The sequence below is a fragment of the Cnephaeus nilssonii genome (assembly GCF_951640355.1).
Source record: "Cnephaeus nilssonii genome assembly, chromosome: 14".
NCBI lineage: Eukaryota > Metazoa > Chordata > Mammalia > Chiroptera > Vespertilionidae > Cnephaeus > Cnephaeus nilssonii.
In genome coordinates, this window is record NC_137085.1 from 38,357,215 (window position 1) to 38,379,448 (window position 22,234).

Below are 22,234 nucleotides of genomic sequence, written 5' to 3' on the forward strand. Positions count from 1 at the left end.
AAGATGGGTAAGAAAAATAGAAACTAAACACTAAATAAAACTGAAAGGTTCTTAAGAAAGAAATCTCAGTAGTGAAATGGAAATTTATGTAGATGGGCTATGAAAGTCATTTGATCATTGGCTCATCACTCTTAGCATTATTATACCCTAAGAGCAGGATAGATTTTTTTTAAAGTTCGTGTAATTTGAACTTTCTATTTCATGGACAAAAACCTTTCATCTATTGTTGCAAATGACCTACCCAAGATACCACATGCAGTTAATAGAGGAGTTTGGATGAAAACTTGGGTTTTCTTCATCCTTCAATAAGTACTTAAGAATTGCTAACTAATACAAGAATCTAAAGGTACATTAAGAGTAATAAGACAAATTACTTAAGGACCTTACAAGCCAACACAAAGATGCCCTTTGATAAGCTCTCTAGTGCTACTGAATGAAGAATCAGAGTTAAACATCTGAGTGGTTTTAGATGTTAGGATTTTTTTTGCATACTTTGCCAATTTGCTAATTATTGATGACATTAACCAGTGGATATTGACTTTAGTATACATAAAATAAAAGCGTGTACAATATCTAATTTTTTAACCTTTTTTAGAAAGCATATTTCATTATTAATATATTGTAATGTTACATATGCAGTTATAAACAGTTTTCACAATAATTTCCCATGGTGTTTGAAACACAAAATTCTTTTGACTAATATTTATCTATCAGTCATTGATAACTGGCTGAGAGTTATTGGTAGGTTATTTGACTGACTTCATTTATCAGTATTCAGAATGATCACATGCTTTACTAAATTTATGTTAACCTTTCAGACCAACAAATGCAAGTAGATATTAAAAAAAAAACAGTTGAAAAAAACCAAAGGACTGAGCTATGAAAAATATGTAGCAGTTGAAATCTTCAGAAGAGTTTTGTTACCAATTAAAATTGAAAAATTTTTGCTTGTTTTGAGACTGAAGTTGTGAACTCTGGCTTTGAGATAGTTTATGAAATAGAATGCTTTCCGAGAATAGAGTTCTTCATTTCCTTCACTGCTACTCATTTGGCTTTGGCACAAGAGAGAATAAAGTTAGTTTTATCCAGATTTTTCTTCAGAAGTAAATAAGCCCATAGTATTTTTTCTCCAGCACTATGACTGGATGTGCAAATGTTGGAACCAGATTATCAGAGTCTAAATACAAGTCAGTCTACTTACAGGCTTTCTGACCTTGGACAAATTTCTTTGTCTCTTCATGCCTCTGTTTCCCCATTTGTAAAGTGGAAATTTTAATAAAATCCATTTCATAGGGTCATTTTATAGTATAAAATGTGATAATACTTCAAAAGTATTTATAACAGTATCTGACCCATAGTGGAAGCTCAACAAATGTTAGCAATTATTATTATTATTATTATTATTATCCAGTAGCAAAGTGAGAGAGAAGTACAAAGGTGTGAAGGCACTCTAAGAATCTTGGGGGACGTAATTAGTTAACATGAAATGTGAAAACACATAGAATAAGGTTCTTCTGAGTCATATGCACTTACTAATATTTTTGGCTATTGAGAGGAAGTCATTTGTGTGGGAGAAGAGATTAAATAATTCCCCAAAGTAAGAAAACATGCCATATTTCTTTCTCTTCCTCTCCTCCATTTGCTTTCCAGTGAGGACAAAGCTTTAGAATCGGCTGTTGTCAAAGTCATTAGTCCAGTTGAGCAGAGCGATGCTGGGCTTGGGTTCGGCGAGTCTTCCTCCTCCCTCGTGGTGAAAGAGATTCTCCAGGAGGCTCCCGAGCTCATCACCGAGCAGCTGGCTCATCTCCTCAGAGGTGAGATGACTCTTTCTATTAAATACTGGAAGGCTTAATGGAGTGTCTCTCGACTTGCTCATGCGGAAAGAGTGCGATCCATTCTTGGGTTAACAATCCCTTTAAAGACCACGGGAAGCTTCATCAGAGAGGCAGGGAGTAAAGAGTTTGTTAAAGAGTAGCATTATATAGAATATTAAAAATGTGCATTTAAAAATAGGCATGACGGATCTTTGCTGTTTCAAGGCAAGAATATTAAATGGAGCTCCTGCACCTCTGCTGGGGAGCGGGAAGCGCTCCTCTGACCCTTTCCCAGCTCCCGGAGTTGTTTCTTGCCCCACAATGTGAATATGGGCCAGACTTCCACGGTCTCACACTGAATATCTCCTAACGCTGATACCTGCTTGGTTTATATAATGCTGTTTGGATGGCAAACTGCACCTTTCATTTTGGCAACATTGTGCAAGGTGGACTTTTATCGTCACATTGTCACCTCTTTCTCCCCGTCTTGTAATGTATTCCATTGTTACTCAGCCTGCGTCAGGCACTCTGGTCTGCAGTCAGCAAGTGCTCCCTAATCTCTATTTCATCTCCATGGAGCCCACTGCTTCCAAAAGTGATTTCCAAGCTGGAAACTGTCAGCTGACTTTGGTGCCACAACAATTCCATGCTGCCTCACTTAGGACAGTTTGGGGTTTTGTATTATGAGTTTTGGTGTTTGTTTTTTCTTTCTTGAACATGGCAGACATAGATTTTTTTCAGACGTATTTAACCCAAGAAAGTAAAAACGAGTGATGAACAGGCTGGAAGAATTTAAAACGAGTGATGAACAGGCTGGAAGAATTTAAAGAAAACCGAGAGAATGTTGACTCAACTCTTATTCTTTTTACAAGTCTCAATTTTTATTATTCGATTCAACAGACAAAGAATAACATTTTAATAATATAATCAGAACAAACAACACATAGGAAAAAGAAAATAAAAACTGCACATTGTTGATTGCAAGTATAAACAAAACAATAAAAAAAGTAAAATAGCTAGTTCTGTATATTAAATGCCTAAACACAGTTTTGAATAAACACCATATGTACCAATATTTGTATCCAATATTTGTACAAATACATACCAATATTTAAATTATGTAAACACATTAAGTTTCTAATGTGATCATTGAACTTGTTTCTTGCTTGTTAAAGTGTCTGATATAGATTGAATTAATGACAATGTCACTCATAAGGGATAATGTTTTGTTTTAATAAGATACATAGTGGAGAAACCAGCTCACAGAGGTGTATTAGTGGGAGTGGGACAAGATACTTGAAAGCAATATCAGCACATTCAGGATATTAATTTAATTTTTATGCGGAATTAAGCAAGTGAAGTTATATTCTCAAGAGTCATCTTTGATCCTTCATAAGTTGACTCAGGTCTTTTTAAAGCCTTTTCTTCACTTTGTCTCTACCACAATTTGGAAGGAAAAAAAGTTTAAGAGTCATAAAGTTCCTGTAAATGTTTTAGAACTAATGGCCCCAGTAAACCCATTTGAAATATTTTTCTGGCTAATGGCATCTGTAAAATGCTCTATGGGAAACTGTGCCCTCAACTAAACTAAGCAAGCACAATCATTTATCTCCGTGGCAGAGCAGAAGGAAAATAAGGGTAATTGGGGATCTCAGCCAAGAGGGAAGTTGATTGATATTTTGTTTGCAAACTAAGAAGGTTTGGCTTATTGTTCAAAAAATACATGTATTATTTAGTAGGAAAGAATTGTAGTCAATGAGCAGTTCATCTTCACGGTTTTCTATAGATAGTAAAATTGACAGTCAAATTGGTACAAAGATGATTTTGTTGTTGTTGATGATGCTGATGATAATATTCAGATGTAGGGAATGAGAAGGAATACAGACCCTTTTGTTAGTGGCCATGGCTTTAGTTAGCCAAGCTACCAAGAATTAAAGCTGTGGTAAAGGACTTTGGCTTTTCTTATCTTCAGAGGTTTTCCATAGGGTTGGGCTTGAAGTGGGGCTAGGAAGCAGCCAGACCAGTGAAATCACTTCATTGTTACTCGGAAATTGGGATGTGAGAAGTGAAGTGCCTCGCCTGTGAAGACTGCCAATACTGATACTGTCATGAGAGTCAGAGTCACTGGGGCCTGGGAGGAGGAGACAGAGGTGGCGTATGTGAATGGAAAGCGGGCCCTGGAGACCTTTTGCCAAGATGGGCAGGAGTGCATGTGTGTGCTGTGTATGTGGAGCGGAGAGGAGACGTCACTGAATCGTCTTGCCCAGAGGGAACTAACAGATGGTGTTCCAAGGAGTTTGACTCAACTGTTCACAAGGGCAATGGGCAATTTTTAAAAGGTACTGAATTTTAAGTAAATATAAGAAAGAAAGAAAGTCAAATTTTGCATTATTCACTAAACTCAAACCTAGACTTCATACTTTTCCAGTCATGTGCTAATACCAAACCTAAAGGGAGGTGTTTTTTTTATGTGCCTATAAATAATTCTAGCAATCTTTATTTTCATAATATAAAAAGTTTTCTTTCTAAAGGGTTTCTCTATAAATGGCTAAGATATTAGTTTGTATTTTGGGGCGATCAAAATGATCATTAATTTGACACACATTTCTAGAACATGTCTTTATGCATTCTTCTAGGTCTTGAAGGAATGCACAATTTCTTTGCACACCCTTGCCATAAAGAACTTTGAAAAATGTCTGCTTCCAGATGTTGTGAGACTAGATATGCACGGCTGACTTGGAAGAGTCTTTAAAAAGCTTCATAGTTAGAACTCTGAAGAGAATATATTATTGTGAACTTTGTACCCCCAAAATCTGAATTTGCTAAGAACTAAATAATCAGTTGGGTTGTTGGTTGCCTTTCATTCCCAGGGTCAGATCTGAGAACACACCATGCGGAGGCACACGGGTGTGCTATGAAGGGCCAAGATATTGATCCCCTCAATCCTTGGAGAGCTCCCTAAGTCTGCCCCTTAGCCTCTTATGCTGAAAGGAATATGTACTTTTCAATGCATTTCTTAATTTCTAAAAGGTTGGGCCTGCGCTTCCTTAGTTGTGCTTGTTAGCTCTTCTCTGCTCAACTTCTAAGTATTGCAGTACCCTGGAACGTTGTCTTGGGCATTTTTGCTCTATACACTGACCTCATTTAGTTCTGAGACTTAAAACATAGTACTTAGGCTGTGACTCCCTGTATCTTCAGCTGTAATCTCTGTTAGATTTTCAGGTTTATACCTATGCCCACGTGACATCTTCACATGCATGTCTAATTAGCACCGCCACCTTTCTCATGGCTGTAATGGAAACCTTTAGTTCCCTGTACCTGCAAACCTGCTTTTATCCCAGTTTCCCTAATTCAGTAAAAGGCACTGGCAAAAAGACAATTACTCAGGTCACAATCCGTCCTGCTGACATACATTTAAAACATAGCCACGGTCACTACTAGTGATCGAATCCAAGCCACCATTCTGTCTCGACTTGGCTAATGCGATAGACTCCTGACTGTTGCCCCATTTCCTACATGAAACCTATTGCCTATGGAGTAGTCAGAAGGACCTCTGAATAATATAAACCAGGTCCTATCAACCTCCTGCTTAATACCCATCACACTCAGATCCAAGCACCCCCCCCCCCCTTGCAAACTACAACATGATCTTCCCCTCCTACTCTGACATCCTCTCATGCTATTTCCCCCTTTCCCACTGGGTGCTCCAAGGACAGGGGCCTTTCAGTCTTCCAAATATGCCCAACTCTTTCCACTTTTGAGGATTTACATAAGCTGTTCCCTCCTCTGGAATGCCTGTTTCTATCTACCTATCTTTCTTTCTGTCACCAGTCTGTCTCCTCCCTCTTGACCCCTCACTGCAGAATGTAAGCTTCATGAGAAGAGCGATCTGACATGTTTTGTTCACTGCTCCACTGTTGTGTCTCTGGTGCCTGGAACAGAGCCTGCCACATAGCAGACCCTCAGTAAATACTGCCATAAAACGAATTTTGCAAGATTGTTTATGTACTTTCTGTTTTTTTTTTATGGCTAAATTGATTTAGTTAGTGCTGTGATATTTTAATATCCATTGCATTCCAGCCCACCCTTCCAGTGTTCTTAATGTCCAAACTTTGGACATTATTCATTCTGACTATTAATCCTTTTTTTTTTTTTTTAGCTTTTAGAAATCCTAGACTTTGTCTTGTTATTTTGCAAACATTTGTTTTTATTTTTAGCAGTTGGTTGTTATATATATGATACATATATATTGTATATCATTTTAACCTTTTCATGGAGTATATATACACATACAGAAAAGAATGTAAAATATGAATATAAAAACATAAATATATGAGTTATTACAAAAGGAACCCCCCTTTACCAATAACTCGGGTAAAGAAATAGAACAGTCTTAACTAGTTTGGCTCAGTGGATAGAGCATCGGCCTGGGGACTCAAGGGTTCCGGGTTTGATTCCGGTAAGGGGCATGTGCCTTGGTTGCGGGCACATCCCCAGTGGGGGGTGTGCAGGAGGCAGCTGATCGATGTTTCTCTCTCATCGATGTTTCTGACTCTCTATCCCTCTCCCTTCCTCTCTGTAAAAAAATCAATAAAAAAAATATATATATTTAAAAAGAAATAGAACAAGGTGACCTCTTGTACACCTTTCCATCACTGTTCACTTCCTCTCTAAATAAAGGTAACCAGCATTCTGATTTTCATGGCACATAACTTCCCTGTATATCTTTATAGTTTTTATCACCTTTGTATGCACCCCATAAAACTACAGATTGGTTTTGCCTGTTTTATATATTATGTAACAAGAACCGTATGGTGTACACTCTCATTGTTATTAGACCTCTACACTTATATTAACTGTAGTGTCTATTTGCTCAGGTCAGTTATCTATCATCTGTCTATTCATTATTTATTTCCTCCCTTTTTTCATAGAATAGTTGAAGTGGTTTATGCAAATATAAGAAAAACAAAAAAAGTCATGGTCAGGAAACAAAACCATGTATAGAAAGGAATAAGATCAAGATATAGTAAAATAAAATAGAGTGAAAATAATTTTCAGTTTGAAACTCTGGATATGAGCTTCCTGGAATCAATGAAAATGTAGAAATTTAATTAATTGCAATATTTACATTATTACTAAAACACACATACCAGGACTTCATTTTTTAAAAAAGTCTAAATCTCAAGTGTTTTTTCCTTGTATCAGTCTTCTTGGAAAAAACACTTAATAATGTCATAGACATCTCCAACATACATAATAGCAGTTTGCATAGGAACTGGATACAATATGTCAGACACATCCCCCTTCTCAATTGTCTGTGAGAATGTGCTCATTCACATGAGATCATAAACGACCCTGATTTTTGGAAATGTCTATTCACTTCTTCATCCCTTCCCTATCTCTGTTTTTGCTGTTGTGGTTTTCTTTGTTCTTTGCTTTCTTTCTCCTTCCTTCCTTTCTTTGTCATCCCTTCCTCTCCCGACTCTTCTCCCTCCTACTGTCTGCTTCCAAGATCTGTCCAAGATCTGTTATCATTTTCAGACAAGCTGCAGCTGGAACTATCTAAAAGTCAAATTACACAGTCATGGTGGCCTAACATTGGTATTTGGTTATGCCTGGGGTTTGTGCCCAAAGCAAACAATTACTGTAAACCCGCCAGACTCCTCAATCCATATTCTTTTATTTCCCCAGAGATGTGTGTACTAGAAGACTGTTGCCAAATTTGAGGAACATTAAATTGCTGAATCATCGCATTGGGGATGTGCGTGTGCGTGTGTGTGTGTGTGTGTGTGTGTGTGTGTGTGTGTTGTGTGTGTGTTTCAGGAACCAGCTGGCAATGATGGGATTTCAGCCATTAACCAGGCATATTTCCATCAAGACAACACTTTCCTCAAAAGATTTTCACTTGTCTTTGTATAAGGCCTTGACAGAGCCTCAATATGAACAGTGAAACAAATAACAGCAATTGTTCTTAGCGCAGGACGTGGAAAAACGATGCCCTCGGTTTTTAGGAAACAATTTCTCTCCTTTCTATTAGCAGCTCCATTTGAACTTTAATAAAGAATAGTTCCTTGCTATTTTAGTAGCCTGGACTAACAGCTTCAAAAAGGTCCTTTTAAGGAGGTCAAATAGGAAAGGAAGAGGGCCAGCTTTTTTTTTTTTTTCCCCTCTTGCCCAAAGAATGAATCATCCCTCTCCTGAAATGGTTACAGAGTCCAAGGGAATTACATTGCTTGTTTTGCTTAGGAAGAGGAAAGGCCTGTATTGGGGGTAGGGGAAAGAAATTATTTTTTCAGCAAAATATAAAACCAGAACAATTCTCCAACCTCAGAGCATTCTGTCATACAAAGATAAGCCTTATTAAATTCAGACATTTAAAATTTATAAGATTATTAAGCACTGAATAATATGTTTATTTTTTTCATCCCCTTTCAGCCAAAAATGTGAGCTACGTTGTATTTTCTATATTTTTCTCCTTCCTCTTTCCCTCCCTCTATTATTCATTCTTTAATGTTTTTGCTTCAGCATGAAAAAAATCTATCTCAGGTGAAACAAGAAACAGATTTAAGTCCCTTCTTTTCTGCTAAGAGTTCATCCTGCAGAATATGCTTTTACTGGTAAATGTTTTCCCCAAACAACTTCTGGCTTCGTTAGATCATGTTTAATATTAATGTATTGCAATTGCTTTTGGTAAGTGGTCCTTCACTTCACCATTCTTTTCAATAAAGACTATTGCAGGTGACTTTTTCCTAATGGAATGAAATGTTTGTTACTATTTTATAATAATTGCTTTCTCTGTTGCTTGTTGTTCATTCCCCCTGGCTGGTGAATAGCTGGGACGCTTTTGGGCACAGTGTATAGACTTAAGTAGTTCTTGAGTTCTGCAGAATTTGCTGGAGGTTAAATCAAAAGCAGGTTTGAATTTGAAAGAGGTGCCTTTGGCTACCGTATATTCTGATACTGATAGGCAACTAAGTATGTAGTTGAATGGGTCTCTAATGTGAAGAAGAAAAATTTCTATAGATGAGTCTCTTGGATAAATTTGGGCCATAGTTTTTCTTATGCAGTAGAAACATCTCAGAGTGTGGTGACTATCTTTTTGATGCTCATTATTTTTCTCCATCTGTGTCAGTACATCGTCTTCTTTCTATGTGTCAAGTCATATTTCATCATCAACCAGAGTCAATCTCTTTCCATTGAATTATTCTGTAGGACTCTGTTTAGTGCAATATCTGTTAGATTAACTTGTGAGTATCGCTTTTCTATAGTATGTATTTTAAAAATTAAGATCCTCAAATAAAAGAAATTGGGTTATTGGTTTGACTGTAAGCCAGGCACATTTTTAAATTCCTAAGTATCTTATATTTTGATGCGATTACAGTTTTTTAATATTTAAATTTGATTTTCAAGTTGTTATCCTATCTAATAAAAGAGTTATATTCAAAGTGACTGTACCTCCACTACACCTGCAAGCCCCACCCACCAGCCAATCAGGAGCAAGTATGCAAATTAACCCAACCAAGATGGCTGTGACCACGGAGCGAGCAGGAGGCTTGGGTTTCCCCTGCAATGGAGGAAGCCAAGCTTCCTGCACACCCTGGCTGGCCCAGGCCTCAGCTCAAGGCTACAAAGTTTCAATTATAGAAGATAAATAAATCCCAACAAAAATGGCAGCAGCTGGAGAGAGCAGGAGGCTTGAGTTGCCCCCAGCAATGGAGGAAGCCAAGCTCCCGCAGCCCTGGCCTCCGCTCAAGGCTATAAATTTTCAATTATAGAAGATAAATCCCAGTTACCAGGGCCTCCACTTGGGTCACCCAGGTGGGGGGGGCGTGGTCGGCCTGCAAACCACCACAGGCCCCTCGCCAGGCTGCCCCATGCCCCAAGGGAATCCCCACCCTAATCCGGGACACCCTTCAGGGAAAACCAGCCGGCCCCCACCCCTGCACCAGGCCTCTATCCTATCTAATAAAAGAGTAATATGCAAATTGACCATCACTCCAACACATAAGATGGCTGCCCCCATGTGGACACAATATGGCCACCACAAGATGGCCAGCAGGGGAGGGCAGTTGGGGGGGGACCCAGGCTTGCTGGGGATAGCAGTTGGGGGGACCAGACCTGCAGGGGAGGGCAGTTAGGAGTGACCAGACCTGCAAGGGAGGGCAGTTAGGGGTGAGCAGGCCTGCAGGGGAGGGCAGTTAGGGGCAATCAGGCTGGCAGGGGAGTGGTTAGGGGGTGATCAGGCTGGCAGGCAGAAGCGGTTAGGGGCAATCAGGAAGACAGGCAGGCGAGCAGTTGGGAGCCAGCAGTCCTGGATTGTGAGAGGGCAGTCGGACATCCCTTGATGGGTTCCAGATTGGAGAGGGTGCAGTCTGGGCTGAGGGACACCCCTGTGCACGAATTTCGTGCACCAGGCCTCTAGTTATTTATAGAAATACACATTTTGTGTTATTAAACTTATATCCAACTTGTTAAATTTACTTACTATTTTAAGCTCATTTGTAGATTCTTTGATTTTTTTTTTTTTACAGACTCAAATAGATAATCTCTGAGGAAAGATGTGTTTATTCCTTTTTTCCCTTTACTTACATACACTTTACTTCTTTTGCTTGCCTTACTGCTCTGGCTAGGATTCACAGTTCCCTACTGAATGGAAGTAGTCATTGCAGGCATCCTTATCTCATTTGGATTTAAGGTGGAAAGCTTTTAATACTTCACAATTAAATATAATATTTGCTTTCTGTACTTGGTTTTTATAAATGCCCTTCATCAAAATAAAGACGTTGTCTTCTATTTCTACTTGGCTGAGATTTTTATATAATGATCAAATCTTGTCTTTTATCAAGTAGTTTTACTATTGACATCGTTTGAAGTGATCTTGATTTTTTTCTCTTTTATTCTATTTATAGAGCAAGTTATATTGATTACTTTTTGAATGTTAATTTGTCCTTGAATTTCTAGGAAATCCCTACCTGGTGACTATATGATATCCCATTACATATTGCTAATTTGATTTGGGACTAGTTTAAAATATTTTTAAAAATCTGTGTTTATGAGAGGTTTGCCTCTAATTCTTTCTTATAATGTCTCTATTGAACATTGGTGTCAAGATTATGCTGGATCCCAGAAATAAGTTGGGAAGTGTTCTTTTTATTCTTTGGAGGAATTTGTGTAAAATTAGTATTTTCTTTCTTAAATGTTTGGGACTATGGGTATTAAACTATGGATTCATTTTTAAATAAAAAAAGAACCATCCAGATTTTTAACTTCTTCCTTCCAAAACTCTTTATATTAGTCTTTTCAAGGAGTCAACTTTTGGTTTTATTAATTTTCTTCATATGTGTTTGTCTCCTATGCCTTTATGTTTTTCTCTTATCTTTATTATATCCTTCCTTCTACATTTTTTTAGTTGAACTTTCTGGGTTTTCTTTTTTTTTTTTTTAATTTGTTGTTTTTATTGTTAGTCCTCACCCAAGGACATTTTCAGTTGATTTTTAGAGAGTGAAGTGGGAGGAGAGAAATACTGATGTGAGAGAGTCACATCAATTGGTTGCCTCCTGCTCACACCCCAACCAGGGCCAGGGATCGAACCTGCAAGCCAGGTATGTACCCTTGACCTGGAATCAAACCCAAGACCCTTTGGTGCATGGGCCTACACTCTGACCACTGAGAAACACTGGCTAGGGCTGGGTTTTCTTTTAATATCTTATGCTTTTAAGGCTATAAAATTTCCTCAGAGCACAGCTGTACTTACATTCCACAAGTTTAAATGTCATATTTTCTTTATTATTTAATTAAAATATATTATAACTAGAGGCCCGGTGCACAAATTCATGCATGAGTGGGGTCCCTCGGCCTGGCCAGCGATCGAGGCCTAAAAGGGGGGCCAGCCGGCAGGGTGGGAGGGGCTGTAGGAGGTTGGCTGCCTGGGAGGAGGGGCCATGGGAGGTTGGCTGTGGGAGCACACTGACCACCGGGGGCAGTTCCTGCATTGAGCATCTGCCCCCTGGTGGTCAGTAGCACATCATAGTGACTGGTTGACCGGTCATTCCTGTCGTTACAGTCATTCGGCGTAACAGTCGCTTAGGCATATATATATATATATGTATATATACATATATATATATATATATATATATATATATATATATATATATATCCATTTACATTAGCAGCCCAGTGCATGAAAATTTGTGCACGGGGGGGGGGGGGGGGGGGGGGCTCAGCCTGGCCTGCACCCTCTCGCAGCCCTGAAGCCCTTGGGGGATGTCCACCTGATGACTTAGGCCCGTTCCCAAGGGAATCAGGCCTAAGCTGGCAGTCCAACATCCCTCTGGCAGCCCAGGAACCCTCAGGGGATGTCCAATGGGCCTAAGCCACAGTTGGATATCCTTAGCGCTGCCAAGGAGGCAGGAGAGGCTCCTGCCACCGCTGCTGTGCTTGCAGCTGTCAGCCTGGCTTGTGGCTGAGCGGAGCTCCCCCTGTGGGAGCGCACTGACCACCAGAGGGCAGCTCCTGTGTTGAGCGTCTGCCCCTGGTGGTCTGTGCACGTCATAGTGACCGGTCATTCCACTGTTAGGGTCAATTTGCATATTACCCTTTTATTATATAGAATTGTGATTTCTTTTTTTACCATGAGTTATTTGGAAGTGCATTGTTTAGTTTTCAAAGATTTGGAAATTTTCTAGGTTTTGTTTTATTATGATTTTCAGACTGTTCATGTGGTGGTCACAAAATATAACTGATTGCAATGCTTTGAAATTTGTTAAGATTTGATTTATGCCTCAACAGATAGTCAATTTGAGTAAATGTTTCTTTTGTCATTGTTGATAGCAATGTTCAATATATGTGAATTAAGTCAAATTTGTTGCTCAAATATTCTACATCTTTATACACTTTGTCTACTGGTTCTTAAAGTTGGTGAGAGAAATGTGTTAAAATTTCCCACTGTGACTATATATTTATCTTTCTTTGTCCTATTTTGTCAATTTTTGCTTTACATATTTAGAAGCTATGTTATTAGCAAATATAAATGTTGTATTAAAATACTAGATGAAGAAAGGGGACTTTCTCCTTTCAGCATAGTCTTACTGCAGTTGAAATGCAATAGGAAAAGCTTTATTCTGCCTGGACTTGGTGTACACTTTAACTTAAGAAATAAATAATGCAGAATGAGAGAGAGAGAGAGAGAGAGAGAGAGAGAGAGAGAGAGAGAGAGATTTCAGAGAGGAAAAAAAAAAGGGAGAGAGAGATAGAAACATCAATGATGAGAAAGAATCATTGATTGTCTGCTTTCTGCATGCCCCACACTGGAGACTGAGCCCACAACCTGGGCATATGCCCCATCCAGGAATCGAACTGTGACCTCCTGGTTCATAGGTCAACGTTCAACCACTGAGCCACGCCAGCTGGGCTTACCATTAACTTTCATTCTGAAATCATGTAAAACCAACATTTACCATTTTTATGTATTTGTGTGGGGTGGGGAGAAGCTATATATTTTGTTCCTTTATCCATAAAACTCTGTGTCATAGAGCATGCTATGGTCAGTTAAGTTGTAGAGATTAATATCTGGAGAAAATGAGAGAGGGCAGATGGTAACCAATGGATTTTCTAAAAATCACCTCTTGAATGCTACACTGTGGAGGCTCCTGCTCCAGCAAGAAACTGGAAGTGGCAGCAGAGGTGGAAGGTCCAGCAAACACTGCTTTTCCTGGCTGCTTCCTGGCTTGGGTGGAACGTTTAAGGCTGTTTTATTCCTGCCTTTTAGGTAGCATCCTTTTCAAGTACATGACCATGGAATCTGAGAAGATCTCAGAGAAGCAGGAGGAAATCCTTTCCATCCTGGAAGAAAAGTTCCCTAGCTTACCTCCCAGAGAGGACATCATCACGGTGCTGCAGGAGAGCCACTCCGGGGCTCAGGGTGAGTGACCATCCGGCTCTGCCGCAGCTCCCAGCAGGGCTGCTGTGTGGGGTGGAGTGCTGCCAGGCCCCACAAGGTGAATTTGATGCTCACACTTGTGGACAATTTCCAGGCACCTGGTGTCGGCTCACCTGGAAGCGGGCAGCCTGCATGCAGCCTGTCCTCTGAGGCCTTTGTGTCTGGGTGTGTGGTTAACTCACACGTCTCATGCCCACCCCAGATGATGACATGAAATCTCCAACCTGAGCAATGTCAAGCACAATGAGATTTTGTAAATCAATTAATTTTAGAAAACAAAATAAAAGAGAAGACAGCCGAGTAGATAGACTTGTTCTCCAAGTCTAGGCTTTCTCAGTACAGCGGATTCCCTGCATCAGTTGTTTTATAATAATAATAATAAATAGCTACAATCCATAGAGTGCCTAAGATACACAAGGTTCCGATGGCATAACTGCATGGATTCCTCACTGAGTCCCCGTGACAACCCTGTCAGGTCCTGTTTTATCCCCAGTTTCTAGGTGCGAACACTGGAGCACAGAGAGGCGTCGTTGCTTTTGCATCACACACACCTGCCTGGTGGCCAGGCCAGGATTTATACCCAGACAACCTACCTTTAAGGTGCAAAGCTTTCTCCCTTAGTTTAGAATTGCCCAGGGGCAGGGCCTGAGGCAAAGCAGTTTATCAGAGATGTGACCCCAGAGAACACTGATAGGGGATGGAGTTAGCTCCATGGGCAATCAGGCCTTCATCCAACTAGGGAGCCCTGGGAAAGAGTATAAACTTGCACCTCAGTGTTATCCCACCTGAGGAGCCACCGAGCGCAGTGGTGTGTTGGAACTTGTTCACAGGACAGGAGCTCCAGGAGCTGATTGTTAGTTTCAGGGGTTTTGTGAGTTGGTCAGTCTTAGGTTGGCAGCAATGACAGCATTCGCTGTAGACGAATTGACACCAGAGAAATTGACACTACATGTACCACAAATCAGGTTTTGTTGCTGATTGTTTAACATTTACCAGTATACCGCTGGGATATTGATGGCCACTCAGTCCCTGGGGCTGTCAATTCCCCCAGAGCAGCCTCTGGTGGCCAGAGAAAGCCCTCAGGAAAGGAGATGCAGGTGCTGCTGGTTGAGCGTCATGCTGGGCTCACTGCAGTGGCAGGTGTGGGTGGGGCCCTGTGGGTTCCACACTTTCTTTCTTTTTTTTTAAATTTATTTTTATTGATTTCAGAGAGGAAGGGAGAGGGAGAGAGAGAAACATCAATGATGAGAGAGAATTATTGATCGGCTGCCTCCTGCATGCCCCCTACTGGGGATCGAGCCTGCAACCCAGGCATATGCCCTTGACTGGAATTGAACCTGGGACCTTTCAGTCCGCAGGCCGACGCTCTAGCCACTGAGCCAAGCCGGCTAGGGCAGGGTTCCACACTTCCTGTTACAGATGCACATGTGTGACGATACGGTATGTATAGCTGCACAATGGTGTGCATTTCGTCATTCATCTTTAAAACTAGGCCAAACTTTTAATGTCACAACATAGTCTATAAATCATTTCATACTGCAGTATGATAGAGTGCAGCCTTTCAATCTTTGAGTCAAAGAAACATATTTAGTACCTGTTTCCCAGACTGCGTTCTAAACTGAGAGGAAGGCAAGTGATCGACTCTGGTGTCTTCATGCATCTGGGAAGGATGTATGTGCTTTGCTGGGCTTTCTGATGGGTCTTCTTCCCAAGAGGATAGTTCTAGTCAGATAGTCAGACCCTTTCCTGTGTTTTGGCCATAGACTTCATTGAAACACATTGGTCAGCCAACCACAACTATGCAGTCCGGATATTTTCACCATTCCAGATGATTTCTCCCATCGTTTAAGTAATTCAGTATCTCCTATGTCAGAGCCTATTACAAGGGTGACCAACTTAATTATGACAGTTTTATGGGTCACATTTATAAAGTGCATTTTTTATAAAATTATACTAGAAAACCTGGGGATCACCTAAAAGCATCCAGAAAGCAAATGATGGCCTTGTTAGGTATTATTTGGCTAGATTGCTGAGTAATGGGTATGATACGATAGTTTTTGTTTGCCCACCTCCCTCCATTGCACCTTCTGCCCTTGTTTGCCCTGGAGATTATTGCCTTCTGATTGGGTTTGGTTAATGGGAAGAATTAGTAACAGGTGGGCCCTGAGGGTCTCCCGAAGAAGAGAGAGGCTGTCTTATTCCTTCCCTGCTCCCTTTCTGATTTGGCACCGAGTCTCTGGCAGCCCCTCTTCTGCAGGTCCAGATCTCACTTCTTCCCTTCGTCCCTTTGCCAGCCTCTGGGCGCTCACCCTGGTTTATTCTCTCTTTCAGTCCTGCCCACAGCTCTGTAAGTGTCCTGCCATTAAAGAGTCTTCTTTTAGATTATGAGGGGTGAATTCTTTTACCTGCTGGGATCCTAAATGATGCAAATATTGTCACTAATGTGATTTTTGCCTTAGTGTGTGTGTGTGTGTGTGTGTGTGTGTGTGTGTGTGTGTGTTTATGATGGATAAAAGCATTATTAGTGGGGAAATATTGAAATTAACAGATTAAGTAATTTAAGTAATTATTCCTTGAAATTACTAGGGAAAAAAAGTTCCGCAATTTAACATACTGTTTTCCCTTCTCATCCACAGGTTTAAGTATTGAACAGATAATGTTGAAGGACCTAAAAGAACTGACAGATGGAGAAATAAAAGTGGCCATCAGTACCGTGAACATGACCCTGGAGGTAAGGGAGGGAATGCTTTTTGGCAGTGATAGAGTTTCCACGATGGCGTCGGAGCGCCTGGGGTACAGCGCTCTCCACCACATAAGTCAGTGTTCGGCTTTTGCTGTGAATACTTCTTTGCAATCGGTTTGATTAGAAATGCAGGTTATTATTTTGGGTGAAAACACTATACTAAGTCGATGAGTGCTGTTGATTCATCTCAGTAAAACAATACCTCACATATGCACGTGTATGTGTGAGTATAACCTATTTGATAGCAATGATTATACACTTGATTGGATTCACTTCTGGTTTACATTTTGTTCTGTGTGCCACCCTGAATTGTTCATAGAACTTTTCTAAGAAAATAAGCTGTCCTTTGGCCTTTGTAAGCTGATTGGATACATATCATTTTGGTAACCAATGATGACATCTCAAGTATTAATAAGACCCTCCTTCCAATCCCTTCAATGAATGACTCAGAGTGAATGCTACTCTAGTCTTTGTGTGCTTCCTTGGTAAATTATCCTTTGTCTACTACGGGGATTTTCAATGACTTGTGTGTTAATCTTAATTAACCTCACTAATGGGAATTATATTTTACAGAGGCACGCTTGTGCTGTGCAGAACTTTGTGTATTTCTTTATATTGTTACTAGAGGCCTGATGCACGAAATTCATGCAAGAGTAGGCCTTCCTTCCCCTGGCTGCCAGTACCGGCTTCCCTCTGGCACCCGGGACCCAGGCTTCCCTCACAGCCCCGGCTTTGTCTGGAAGGTCGTCTGGTCTAATTAGCATATTACGCTTTTATTATTATAGATATTGCCTTGATCAAGCTACCCACCTCTGACTGAGGCATTGAGCTCTCAAGTCGTATAGATGGAGATAAAAATTACAGCATAGAAATTTGTCTTTTGGTTTTAATTGTATGTTGCTGCTCTTTTATTTATTTTTTTTCTCATGGTAACGGTGACTGTATCAATATGTATATTTCTAGGGAATAGCAGGCATGCATATGGGTGTCCACACCTCAGAAAACCCAAGAGAAAACCAGGTGGTTTTTTTTCTGTGATTTCTTTAATGTATTCCCTATTGATTGATATTGTAATTCAGCTCTTGGATCCACATGAGTACCAGGAGGCAACTGTTGTCACTTAAGATAATCAGGCATCGTGGTTATATAGTGTCTCATAGTTTATAGAACACATTCTTATTGTATGTGGAAACTCAGCTGTTTCTATAGACTTACAAACTGATCAGTGCTTCATATAATTAGATGTTGATATAACTCAAAACAAGAAATACATGCAATTTGGGATGTAGTAACTAGATAATCACCTTCAATTAGAAATCTGTTTTGTGTCTAAAAGTCCAAGGAAAACGTGGATCTTACAAGGGTCAGTAGCTCTGAAAATCATTTCTCCTAGTTCAAGCCTTAGGGTTTTCTTTCTCTTTCCTCCCTCCCTGTCTCCCTTCATTTAATAGCATCTTATTAGGTTTTTAAATGCCTTGTTTGGAATTTCATTCTAAATTAACATAGAACATCTTGTAATTGCTTAGGAAACTGTCTGTAGTTAGCAAAGTACTTGAAGGCTATTAGTGTTATAGACTTACCGTAGCTTTAATGTACCTTCATTTATATTACAGCGGTATACAAATGGCTTTGTCAGACATGTTAAACTGTAAATGTTTAGCAAGCTGAAAAAGTGATAAAGTGATCACCTTATTCTTGACGTAATTTACATAGAGGCTCAGTAATTAATCAGGCTGGTTAAGTACATCTTGGAAGTGCTGTATGATTTTCTGGGAAGATGGAGGACATTTGTACATAGAAAGAGGGTACACAGATTAAATTCTAATCAGCCGAATGGGAACTTTTCACTTGTGCAGAATGGGGATATTAAAGATGACCGAGAGACAGCAAAGGAACTCAATAACATTCTATATCTTCTCTGAAAGATAAAATGCACGTTGTTTATTAAATCTGTCAGTTAGAAAAACCCCCAAGTTTAGGGTAGGGTTTGGTTTTTCCCAGCAGCTTATCCTGAGAAGCAGTGGCATTTCCCCAGTTCCTACTCCTGCTTGACTGTATCTCAGCATTCCTTTCCCATTCCTGGGTCCTCACTTTTTAGAATAGTGACAGAATCAACACTATTTTATTTTGTGTGTTTTGGAACAGCTGTCGAATTGCCCTTTAGATATATACTCAAAAAAGTAGTCTTAATTCCTATGACTTTATAAGTCTCACTTGTTCTACAAAGTATGGTCAAGACCATGTTCATGATGACGCTTATAAACTCTTCATTTTTTTATAACCACCCTCTGAACTCTTGCAAAATTTAGTCTAAATGGCCAACTTGGGACTTACTAGTATACTGTACTACCTCTTTCATTAATTTGAACTTGTTTCATATATTAATTATAGTTAGACAATATTTTAAGTGAATTGAGGGTTAATGATCTTTGAGTTCTATCTCCCTTTAATTTCCTGGCCCAATGCTGGGCACATAGTAGGTATTTAGTACATATTGGTGTCTGAGATTTGTTCCTTTGATATTTGATTTTTATTTCCTTTTGAATTTAAATAGCTAGAAAAGCAAAGCCACCTAGCTGCGCATCTAAGTCAATCCTCTTTGTCGCTTCCCGATTCATTTTTTCCAGATAATTATGTCTGAAGGCTGACATACAACAAGTGAAGTATGGCCCACATATTTGTAGAGAGTACTGCTCATCCAGCTGTCCCCAAATGCAAATAGTTAGCTGTTGTCACTGGAAGCAATCAACTGGAGGTCCCGTGGCATGTCAGGGAAATGAGAAAGAAGATTCCTTACATTGTCAGCGGTCCTTTGCAATGCTGCAATTCCACAGTTGTACATGTCATGGCCTTTATTTGCCTAGTGACCCAATTAACTTTCTTGGGTAGAAATATTGAGAAAATTAGAAGGATTTGTGTCCTTGCAACATACACAGCATGTTCTTCAGATTGAAGTATTGGTTTGGGAGGTAGAAATCACTGCCTTGGACAGATGGTTGTCTCTGGCCTTCTATGTTAAAGGGAGAAAGCTATTAAACCCTTTGTCTCTTATTTTTATTGTAGCATAGATCACAAATGAGAGTTGTAATCTAATCAAGGTTATAGAAGTTATTGGAAGACCTATCATAGAAAGGAAGTAATTATAATAATACTGAGTTTCGATGCTTTGCTCAATATATGAAGTCAGAATGAATGTGACATTGAGGAGCAATGAATAAAAAATGGCCTTATCAGAAACATGGGGGAGAGGGGTGTAGCCTTTCTTACAGACAGTACTTGGAAGTGAGGACCAAGGGAAAGACACTATAGTCTCATTTCACATGGCCTCCGCCCAGGTCATTCTGAGTCTGACTACAGCACACACCACATATTGGACTCCACTTCAGTGACTATCATTGTACCTCATCCTTTGTGCCCTTTTCGTTGCTTGCTAGTTTATTTATCAAAAGAGAAACACAGGTGGGTTTGATTCTGTTTCAGTCCTTCATTTTAGTGGTGGAACCATTATAGAAAAATAAAAGTTGCCAAAAACAAAATCCATTTTAAAAACTAAAAAGTATAAACATTAAGAATAATAAAGCCTTAATCAGAAAAAAAGAAAGACGGGAACTTATGGATATTAACGCACATGCTTAACTGGAACACACTTGGCCTTTATTGTTTTGCCAGCAGATTGAAGTGGTGATTGTACATCCTAGTTTACTCCCTAGTAAAGCAGTATATTAAGATCTAAGGGGAAGAGAAAAATCTTTCCATTTGAATGAGGTACCACTGAAGAAACTAAGGATGTGCCTGGTAGTACTACATTAATGGTTCCCTTGCGAACACCAGATAGTATTATGACTCCTTGAAGCATCTCCTGAAGGGCTGTTAGTCATTAGCATCATTCCTCAGAAAGAACAATAACCAGCTAATGACCTGACCCCTTTTTATTTTGCTCAATCTCATTATGATGTATTCCTGCATACATACTGTACCAGTCTGCTCAGGCTGCCAAAACCAAGCACCACAGACTGGGTGACTTACACAGAAATTTATTGTCTCACAGTTCGGGAGGCTAGACGTTTAAGATCTGGTGTTGGCAGGATTGGTTCCTTCTGAAGGCTCTGGGAGAGAGGGCATCTGTTCCATGCCTCTCGCCTACCTCCTGGCTGTTTGCTGACAATCTTTGAATGTTCTTGGCTGGTGAAATCATCATACACATCTTCCCATCATCCCTATGCATGTCTCTGTGCCCAAATGACCCCTTTTTACACGGACACCAGTCATTTTGGATTAGGACCTACCCTAATGACCTCATCTTAACTGTTATGTCTGCGTTGATCCTATTTCCAAATAAGGTCACATTTTTGAGGTGCTGGAGGTTAGGACCTCAATATCTTTAATATACAAATTCAACCCATAACATACACTATCGATAAAAGTAGCCATTTTCCAGACAACTGAAAAGAATAAAACTATCTGAATGAACCTGTTGCCTGCTAAGCACATCTTATCTATTGCTACCATGTGGTTTTATTTCACACCAATTCCTTTAAATGGGGATTTTCAACTCTTGAAATGTTGTCTCCTTTATCCTGCCTGTTTTCTCTCTGCGGCTCTGCTGTGCTCTCGGCCCAGGGCCTCCTCATGACCAGACACTGTCATTTGAAACCTGGAACAGAGCACATGAGCTGCATTCTGGTAAAGTGACTCACACTGCTAGCGCATTCTGCCCTGCAGAGGTTCCAGCCAAGCTGCACCCTGGAACACTGCAGAGGGAAAAATACCAGCGTTTCCTCTTAGCCTTCAGAGCGCAGGCCGGAATGAATTCCTGAGATCTCTGTTACACTCCTCCCTGACAAAAGGGAACATTGACTCAGGCCACAGTGAAGCATCACTGGACTATTATAACTGGTGATTTAAGAGTGAGAAATCCAGTGTACTAATTTAAGCACTAAATGTGATTTCTCATTGTTTGAGCTCTGATTTTTTAAGAGTTCAGGATGAAAGCACCTCTGAGTATTTACCTATATTATTTTGTCATAGAATGCATAGAAACATTTGGGGGAAGCACATATTATTTTTGTTTAGCATATTCTTCAAAACACCAAATGTTTACACTGAAGGTGATTTTTAAAGCCAACTGGCCAACCAACAGAAATATACACAGCCTCTCCTCCAGGTTCTTAATTAAGTGCTTCCATTTCCTTTTTCGGTCCAGGTCTGCCAACTGCTCTTGTGAAGAAGGAGTGAACATTTGATGATGCGTGCTCACTGTGTATCAGACAGTAGAGTAAGGACTTGTAAACATTATCTCATTTAATCCTCCAGCAACCCTGTGAGGAAGAGGTACTGTGATTACCTGTGCATTGGTTAAGATAGCTCCAGCTGCTGTAACAGATAAATCTCAAATCTCAGACACTCAACAGAGGAGTTGTCCATATTTTGTTCATGTAGCAATCCAATTTGGTGTTCCTGGTTGGGTGGCCAGAAATGATTCAGAGACTGTCTTCAATCCATGGCTCCCAGATTGCATGCGGACAGCTCTGTCCTCTCTGCCATGATGAAAATGAGCTTGGAGGGCCAAGGTGGGAAGTTCTTATGTGTCCAGTCTGAACATAGTATCGATCTCTTCGGCTCACATTTCATTGGCTCAGGTACACTGTCACATCTAACTGTTCTTCTAGCCATACTTCTCTTTAAATGGCCATTTATGTCCCTAAATGGTAAAAAATGCCTCAGTACAGCTTTTCT

At 40.0% G+C, this 22,234-nt stretch overlaps 1 protein-coding gene across 3 annotated transcripts in view; it reads left to right on the forward strand.

The window, feature by feature from the left end:
- The window catches only part of PRUNE2 (prune homolog 2 with BCH domain), a 210,245-nt gene that overhangs the window by 46,338 nt on the left and 141,673 nt on the right, over nucleotides 1-22,234 (forward strand). For all 3 annotated transcript variants that reach the window (XM_079790483.1, XM_079790484.1, XM_079790485.1), the window contains exons 4-6: nucleotides 1,651-1,814; nucleotides 13,585-13,737; nucleotides 16,392-16,486. In XM_079790483.1, the coding sequence (XP_079646609.1) occupies nucleotides 1,651-1,814; nucleotides 13,585-13,737; nucleotides 16,392-16,486 (412 nt within the window). The remainder of the gene's footprint in view (nucleotides 1-1,650; nucleotides 1,815-13,584; nucleotides 13,738-16,391; nucleotides 16,487-22,234) is intronic.